The 8,882-nt window shown below is 41.7% G+C and overlaps 1 protein-coding gene across 1 annotated transcript; it reads left to right on the forward strand.

Moving 5' to 3' along the window:
• The first annotated feature begins 972 nt into the window (after positions 1-972).
• On the forward strand, positions 973-6,892 carry LOC101476045 (diencephalon/mesencephalon homeobox protein 1-A). Its single transcript, XM_004555042.3, has 5 exons — positions 973-1,154; positions 3,105-3,272; positions 3,443-3,621; positions 4,488-4,923; positions 5,115-6,892. Exons 2-5 carry the CDS (start codon positions 3,119-3,121, stop codon positions 5,531-5,533), a joined length of 1,188 nt encoding a protein of 395 aa, XP_004555099.1. The 5' UTR covers positions 973-1,154; positions 3,105-3,118; the 3' UTR covers positions 5,534-6,892.
• The last annotated feature ends 1,990 nt before the right edge of the window (positions 6,893-8,882 follow it).

Below are 8,882 nucleotides of genomic sequence, written 5' to 3' on the forward strand. Positions count from 1 at the left end.
TCTCAGCTGCATTCCGACCAAAAAATGTAGTCATTGCCAGGCAGCAGGAAAATAAAATTAATGCACGGAATTAACCTGAAAGTCGCTGTAGTCACTGCAAGAGGGTAGCAAAGGCCAGTAGCTTCTCGTCATTTGCATATCATTTCATTAAGACCCGTGTGATTAACGTTCCCCCCTTCCTTTTGCTGATTTTTATGAGTTTCATCTAAATCAGCTCATATTTCTTACAAACATTAAAGATCATGTGAAGCAAATGTTTACTTTCTAGATTATCTCGGATTTGTTTTCATTATTTTGTTTTCTAAAAGGTTGTTTGGAGCTAAAAATCAATCCAGAAAGCATCACTGACAGGCAAACAAACGGAAGCTTTAATGGACTTTTTTATTTTTGTATTTTCTCTGTAGTGGATTAAGTAATTTTCTAAAAAAAAATTTTTTAATAAAGCAGCATGAAACATACTAAAATTAAAAGTAAAGAATGGCAACTGAGAATTAGAAATGAAAACAAGTACAGGTTCCCCTTTGAAGTGGGTTTAAGCGCTTACTCAGCAACAAATTCTCAGAATAACCCTGTAATGTTGAAATTATGAAATCAAACTCACGCTGTCGCGTAATTTTCTCTTTACATTTGTACAAAACAACTTTAAGTTATCAAGATGAAACTTCGTCAGCCTGCAAAAAGCAACACGCATTTCATCATCACGGTCACCTGCGAGCGATATGCTTAAAACAAGGAGGACCTATAATAATAATGATCATAATAATAGTAATAATAATTGTCCAATGTGACAGAACGTGTTAAAACAAGTACAGCGGCACCTCGGTGCAGCACTCACCCACAAAGTGAGGTGTATAGAAGAGAGGTGGGGCGGGTGGATGAGGAAAGCGACGTGATTGGCACAGAGAGGAAAGCGTCTGGGCGCCCCGGTGACCCCACCCGGAGCGCTTTAAAGGCCGATAGATGGCAGCTCGGCATCCTCCCTCAAGCAGAGAAGCGAGCCGGTGCACGGAGCGGACAGACCGGAATATTCTCAGGATATCTGGCTGAATGAAAAACTGTAATGAACTGAATAAGATGATCAACCACCTGGGGATTTTAGAGCAGAAGATTTGAAAGGCGAATATTCGGCTGAGAAATTTCTATAAGACAGAGAGGTAAGAAGTTTGCTGAACGCAAGTTGGGCATTACAGATCATTTTCCTACAGGTTTTAGATTTTAAACTACACAAACGTTTAAACTAAAACTGTTTTAGCCTTGTCTCTTCTGTTTTTGTCTTCGCTTACATCGTGTTCCAAACTTCCTGATAGAAATGATTCCCAAAGTGCAGCGATCTCGAGGTGTCCAAAATAAACAGTGGCAGCGGTCAATAACAGCACGTGTTTGCTCGGTTTCCCTTTATTTTTGACTGTAAAATAACACGCAGTGTTATAGGATTTGTCAGAAGATCCCTCGGTTCCTCTCGGTGTGTTACTCCATGTTGTTAATTTTCCGTAGGTTAATGATTCCCATTCGCTCTCTCTGCCTTTTCAGTTTGTAAATGGTGATGGATTGACGCCACGCATACAGAACTACGGCCCCAAGGCACTCTTTAGTAAATGCAGTATAACTCATAAATCCACGGCAATTAGCATAATTAGACTTAAATCAGAGCCCGAGGCATCGTGACATTGTCCTGAAAGAAGAGCATTATGTTGAATTTTTAAGCTGTAGATGTGGGGGGAAACTAGCAGATTACATACTTCCAGCCAGAGGCTCATTTAGCAAAATAATGCAATGAAACAGACAAAAAGAAAAAGAAAATTAAAAGCGAAAGAAAATTTTGTATTAGTTACACGGTTTCCTCTCAAACAGTGATTTATACACACACACACACGCCCACCGGGGCCCACGTTTCACGTGTCAGGCCTGATGATAAATTAATAGTCCTGTATAGTTGAAACCTATTTGCACCCACATTAAACAGGAGTCCAACCGGGGATCTTGTGCATATTTCACCGCAGACCTGTCACACGTCGCCGTCAGCCTCTAGGCGCTTGGAACCGGCCTGGGACCCGCCGCAGATTGAAATAAACGGCTCCCACTCGAGGCGAACTCACAGGGAGCAAAGTAAATATTTTCCCGCAATTCTGCCGGTGCAGACTGCAGAGGTTTGGCAGCGATTACCGTGAACTGCGAGCGCGCAAAAATAAACCTTTAAAATATTAATAACAATAATAATCATGATTAAAATATATTCAGTGTAAAAGCTCATTTTAAACCCAGACCGTGGATAAAAAATACTGAAGATAATTTTCACTGGAATATTTTTGGATATAAATTAAACCACTTTAATTTATTATAATAATAATAATAATAATAATTATTATTATTACTATACAGACTTGTATAAAAATAATAATAATAATAATAATACATGCCTGCATTATAATTCAGTAATAATGATTTTACAGAACTGTATTACAATACTAATAATAATAAGGTAAAATCACCACAAAAAGCCACAGAATAATGCAACAATCCAAAAAAGCCGATATTGAAAATTCTACTTTATACACTACTTTAAAAATACATTTGATCTGAAACAACACTTTATATTAGCAAAATACAAAGCAGATTATTAGCAATGAGATCAATGGAGAATCTATTTTACGACTTTTCTCAACACTAAATTGAACAAAAAGTGTTTGGTGCTGGGGTCTTTAATCAAATGTAATATAAAAGTTATCGATTTTCTAGTTTCCATGTTTTTGATGATATTTTTGACTAAATTGATTTAGTTTCTTTCAGTTTTTCGTTTTACTTTGCTACATTTGTGCGGATCTGACGACACACATGAAAGTTCTTTGAAAATTCTAACTGTATATTAACTCATAAATCATTATCAGTTATTCGCTTTGTTATCCTTTTATAAAATGAACCATCTTCCCTTTGGCGGGAGTCTAAAGCTTGTCTTTCACCTGTTGCCATTTAATTTTCTCCTCTCGGAACAAAGACGCACACAAAAATAAAAAATAAGAAATGGCCTCCTGGAGCTTAAACTTTTCTTTAGAAGTAAGTTTGTTTGTTCCGAGGCCTGAAACTCACAGCAGCTTGTGACTCTTCAGTCAGCTCGCCGGTCATGCAGCACTACGGAGTGAACGGCTACTCTCTGCACGCCATGAATTCACTGAGCGCCATGTACAACCTTCACCAGCAGGCGGCGCAGCAAGCACAGCACGCGCCTGACTACAGGCCCTCGGTGCACGCGCTCACTCTCGCGGAGAGACTGGCTGGTAAGACTCAGTTGCTCATTTTCTATCCCAAATCGTCACTTCCTCCCGTTCTCAGTTAAGTTATTATATTTATGTGACCCTGGCACGTGAAGGTGCTCGCGTGAACGTTTAGCTTGTCCCTAAATTAAACTGGTCATGTTTCTTGTTTCTCAACGGCTGTACATTTCAAGACATTATCCTTGAGGCCCGCTATGGCTCCCAGCACCGAAAGCAGCGGCGCAGTCGGACAGCGTTCACCGCCCAGCAGCTGGAAGCTCTGGAGAAAACCTTCCAGAAGACGCACTACCCTGACGTGGTGATGCGTGAACGCCTGGCCATGTGCACCAACCTGCCCGAGGCACGTGTGCAGGTAAAAAAACAAACCCAAAATTCATTTGTCTAGCAGTCTCGTTTCGCTATTAAAAATGTGAAATAACGCAGTCACGTGATATGAATGGTCGTTTTTCGCTGTTTACGAGCCGATACTGTGCTCTTTCAGACTCACTATCCTATAAGGATAGTCTTACGTTTGTTTTCTTATACAGTGCACTGCTTTTCACCTCTGTTTGAAACTCTGGCATACTCAGATTTAGCCTTTTGTATCTTTTAAAGCCCACCTGCCAAGAGGCTCCCTGATTAGTCAGGTGGGTGCGCAAAAAAAGTGTTCGTTTCGTAGTTTTTCTCTTGGTAAAAAGCCACGTAAAAGATCTTTTTAAGATCATGCTTTAACCATAATTAGACCTAGACCAGAAGCTTCTGCAGAAGTAAATGTTTTAAGAAATGCACAGCGTTCAGTCACTTTTAAGGCAAAACTATTACAGATCAAGGCAAAAGCAGTTCATTAAATATCAGAAAACATATCAAGGTATTCTAATAAGAGTCTTGTAAGACTACAGTTTTTCATTGGCGTGACGTTCTAGACCCTGCAAAATCTAAAAATAAAAATGAAATTGGGGAAATGGCCTGCTGTTTTCATTATTTACACACCTGCTTGAAAGACTGACTGGATCCTTTTCATTAAAATTGTACAACAGGACATTTGCATTGGTAGACGATGAATTTCCTGAGGCTCAGTTTAGTTTTTCACATGTGCACCACATCAGGGGTTTTTGTCCAAAGAGCCATGGTAGCCATACTAAATTTTTACAACACACAAGAAGAAGAATATTAGAATATTAACTTTTAATGTATTTTTACTCTTTTACTCAGGCACTTATCTATTTTTCTATCTGCCAGGTTTGGTTCAAGAACCGTCGGGCCAAGTTTCGTAAGAAGCAGCGCAGCTTGCAAAAGGAGCAGCTCCAGAAACAGAAAGAAACTCAAGGAGCTGCCGAAGGTGCTACAGAGGACTCCAAGAATGATCTCACTACTGCCACTACCCTGGCTCCTGAGACTCGCACTCCTCCTCCTCCCTCCTCCTCTTCATCCTCTCACTCAGAGACAGAGAGGCAGGCAGCAGCACGGCCCCAGCCTGGCGAGATGAGCGTGGAAGTAAACGTCACCTCCCCTGAACCATCAGACAGCGAGTCAGCAGCAGAAGATAATGCTGACAGAGAGGAGGACGAAATAAGAGGAGAGACGAGGGTGAAACTCAGGGAGGAGATTCAGGGGGAGGGGGTACTGCCGACAGGGAGCAGCTCCCCATCCTGTAAACGGCTGAGTCCAAGCTCAGGTAAAAAAAACAAACATATTCAGTTTGTCTTTCTTTTGTAGTCTCTAATCAATTACTTTATTTTAGAAATCCATCCATGTGCGAGATAGTTTTATAGAATTCATTCAAATGGACGGTATATACAGAAGTTATCCATGCAAAAGGTGCGTCAAAACATACTGAAGTCCTCCTTCTCGCTTCCTGTCTTCCAGATTCTCCTTTGAGCTCCCCCGCCTTGCCCTCCTCCAGCAGTGTAAGCAGTGGTCTAGCGCAGAGCAACTCCTACGCTTCGTCTCCTCTCAGTCTCTTTCGCCTGCAGGAGCAGTTTCGGCAACACATGGCGGCCACCAACAACCTGGTGCACTACCCATCGTTTGACATGAGCACGCCGTCCAGTCTGCCCTACCTGGGCATGAACGTTAACATGCCTTCCCCACTGGGGTCGCTGCCCTGCCAGTCCTACTACCAGACCTTGTCGCAGGCTCAGCAGGTATGGAACAACCCACTGTTGCAGGCAGCGCCGGGCAACCTCCCAGGAAGCCTCAACAGCAAGACCACCAGCATCGAAAACCTCCGTCTGAGGGCCAAGCAGCATGCGGCCTCGCTGGGATTGGATACACTCCCCAACTGAAGCTTGGCTGCTCGTTGTACGTGCTTGGCCTCTAGGTCAGGGACTACGCTACAGAATGGAGGCCTGCACAGGAAGTGACCTAACAACACCTCCTCCTGACCTCTCATGAACCAGCAAAAGAACTGTGTGTCCACCCAGAATTCAGAATTACCTCCAAAACCGCAGTAGAACCCTCTCCAGTTTAATGTCAAGATTATTTGCTCTTCAGATGTTGTAATGAGAATCACAAAGTCTGCCCACATTTCAAATTTGTGCTCATACAAATTAATTGCACAGCTGAGATTTTTTGTTTGCTCTTTTGTCGATTTTAAATAAACCCAGTTTCAAAGTATTTGTAAGTACACACCAAAAGAGCATAAAGCATGTTTTAGGGGCTCTCCTTTAACTGAGTGCCAGGGTTGTCAGTTCATGTATTGCCCTTATCCTCAACACCATCATTTGAGCATGCGGCTCACTGCTGGGAGCACACGGAAACACAAAGAACATCTCTGCTGGATAGACCGAAGAGAAAATACGATTATGACAAGAACTCAACGGACTTAATGAAAATCCCACCTGGACTGAAGCTGTGACTGAACAGCACTGTTTAGCACTTGCTTGCATTTGACACCACCTGGTCAATAGAATCAGGAAGTTCTAATGCCAGCTGTTCACTATGATTTAAGCTTCTTCTATAAAGTCACTGCAGGAAGGCTTGAACTCCAGAGCTGTCAGTCTCATTCCAGGACAGATATGAAAGATATATATATAAAAAAATCTTATAATCCTACAAGAACTCGAACTATGCATGCTTGTACCCCACTGAAGCATGGCTTATAGCCACATGACATAGTTGACATGGCATTGGCAGCAGGGTAAAGTTCTGATATCAAATTGGTTACTATAATCTCACAACCAAATACATTTTTCTTGATAGACGACTTTCACAGTCAGAGCTTTCAGGTCAGCTTTCAAGAATCCATTGAGCATTGTAAATATCCTTCAGTATTTGTCCACCTTCCTGAGTAAGGAATACCTCCATGTCTCTTCTTTTTAAAGGATTTAACAGGAAGTAGCCCATGTATTTTCCAGTTTTGGCTTTAAGCAAAGGACCTAACAGAGAAAATGAAGCAAAGAGGAGAATCTGCAGATGAGGCACAGTTAAAAATAATTTCGCACCGCCAACATTTATTTTTGTCAGACTGAACTCACCACTTTTCCTGAGCCGGTGGCTTCAGCAGAAAAATGCACAGGCCAGTTCTCTATGTATTATATGACTGTACATTGAAAACATGTATTTCTCATTTGTTTTAAATGTGAGTAATTTATCTGTTCAATGCAAGGGAATAAATCAAAACATAAGAATGACTTATGTTCACAGCATGAAAATGTCTGTCTGTATTTTTTCATTAACACTTTCAAACCAGCTATTTATTAGGTAATTAAGTATTTATTAAGAAAATGTGACATTGAGAAAAAATCAACTTCTTCATAAAATACATGATAAAACTCTTGTGGGATGAGTTGAAGGAAGTTAGCCAAAAGGTGAGTCTGAAGAAGACCAGGAAAGCCATTTACTTTCTAACCAGGATATTGAACCAGTTACCGTGCCCTCTCACAGACGTTACTTTCCAATGAGAATAAGTTGGCAACAAAACAAGGGTGGGCTTGGCTTAGATTGTGCAGACCAGAGAAAGTCTAGCTCATAATAAATGGTTTAAAATTTCAGAAAACTTACCTTCACTTTTTTATAGTAAAAATTAAATTTTAGTTCCTGTTTTATTGAAGACACCTTGATGATCCATAAATAATTTATCCACAGGGTTCATGCTGAGGTTTACACACCAGATAGGGGAGAACCTGCCACTTGTTCACTCACTGCAGAAGATTTAATCCCAAATGAAATGACTGAAGCACAGTGTCAGGCCCTAAAGAGTCTCCCAATCCACCATCCACCCACCCACTCCTCATACGCTCTCTTTCGCTGCTTCCCCTCTTCCCCCACCCTGTCAGCAGAGGTTTGGCTGCACCAAAACAGAATGCTTCGCCATAAGAAGATTACCTTTGGTTGGAATATCGATGGATTAAGTAAGAATAGAATGAGATAAAATAGGGCTAAAAGGGTTTCTAGAGTCAGCAAAGTTCAGACACCTGTTTTCCCCCTGCTCTGTCCTGCCCCGTAAATCCACGACCATAAAGATTATATCACTTTCTGACTAGCAAAAGGTAGGTGGCTGTTTTAAAATAGGGCATGGTTACAGCGTGTAAAAATAATTTTGGGGGCGCAAAGATCACTCATTCCAATATCCTTGGTTTATTACTTTAAATATGTGGTCAATTTTCCACGGACATCTGGGTTTTGTGTGTTCCTAAAGATCATGTGGATGTATGTTATTGGGAATGGTGTGTTTGTGTGTGCTAGTGTGTCTATGGCAGCTAAGCCGCTGAAGGTTTCCAGGAGCTCTTTGATGTGTATCTGGGCAATGCGCTATTAGAGGGATTTTCCTAGTTGACAGCTCAGAGAATGTGTGGAGGAATTGCGATGCCAGCAGGCTAAAAGAATGCTGGAAACAGGATTAGGATCATATTCTGGCAGCTCCTGTCACTTCATCAATGGGCTAAGGTTTCCTCAGTGACAGCCCTCCTTCTCTGCCCGGTTAAAACCTTTAGTGGGACCATAAAAGGGGTGAGAGAGGGGAAAAAACAATGATTGAATGGTGTGCTATGATTTCTGTGCTGGGTTTGCTCTAAGGGCTTTGTGTTGGGAGGTCTGGGAGGACTGCATTGATTTGGAGGGAGGGGTAGGTCAGGGGGATGAGAAAAAGGTTTTTTGGGGGGGAGAGGCTGGAGAAGGGGGGGGGGGGCTGCTTTTGGTCTTTCTTGGGAGTTTTACATCCAAATCCAAACAGAAGAGCATGTGGAGGGTTTTTACACTGATGCTAGCAGACAGGGACAGCAGTTTCGTGTCCCCCAGGGGACGACAGCAGCAGCAGGTGGGAAGGAAGAAAGCTGTTTCTTCACTTTGTATAAGCCCTGCCTGCCTGCCTTTGCAACGTGAAGGCTCTTTCACCTTGTGATGGCACAGCGTCTTAGAATCATGTCTCTTTTACACTTGTAGGCTTTCTGAGGTTAAGATAATGCCTCTGTGTAGATAAGCTTATTTTTGTTTTACAGCGTATAGCCTGTAATGGGCTCCTTAAGTTACACTAGAAACTTTAAAAATGTTATTAAAACATGCAATTGCATTTAAAGTAAACTTTGCAGTACACAATACAATGGGAAACCATATGTTAAGCCCAAACCATTACAGTTTTGCACTCTTCATATGTGAGTCTGAACATTGTCATTGGAAATGGCTTCACTTGAGTTG

Source organism: Maylandia zebra, linkage group LG23 (genome assembly GCF_041146795.1).
Source record: "Maylandia zebra isolate NMK-2024a linkage group LG23, Mzebra_GT3a, whole genome shotgun sequence".
NCBI lineage: Eukaryota > Metazoa > Chordata > Actinopteri > Cichliformes > Cichlidae > Maylandia > Maylandia zebra.

What these genes read in the sequence shown, in the direction of transcription:
- LOC101476045 (XM_004555042.3), top strand. Translation starts at nt 3,119, where the DNA reads ATGCAGCACTACGGAGTGAACGGCTACTCTCTGCACGCCATGAATTCA. An exon ending in TCTCGCGGAGAGACTGGCTG is followed by an intron (nt 3,273 to 3,442) that starts GTAAGACTCAGT and finishes GTACATTTCAAG; the next exon opens with ACATTATCCTTGAGGCCCGC. An exon ending in ACGGCTGAGTCCAAGCTCAG is followed by an intron (nt 4,924 to 5,114) that starts GTAAAAAAAACA and finishes CCTGTCTTCCAG; the next exon opens with ATTCTCCTTTGAGCTCCCCC.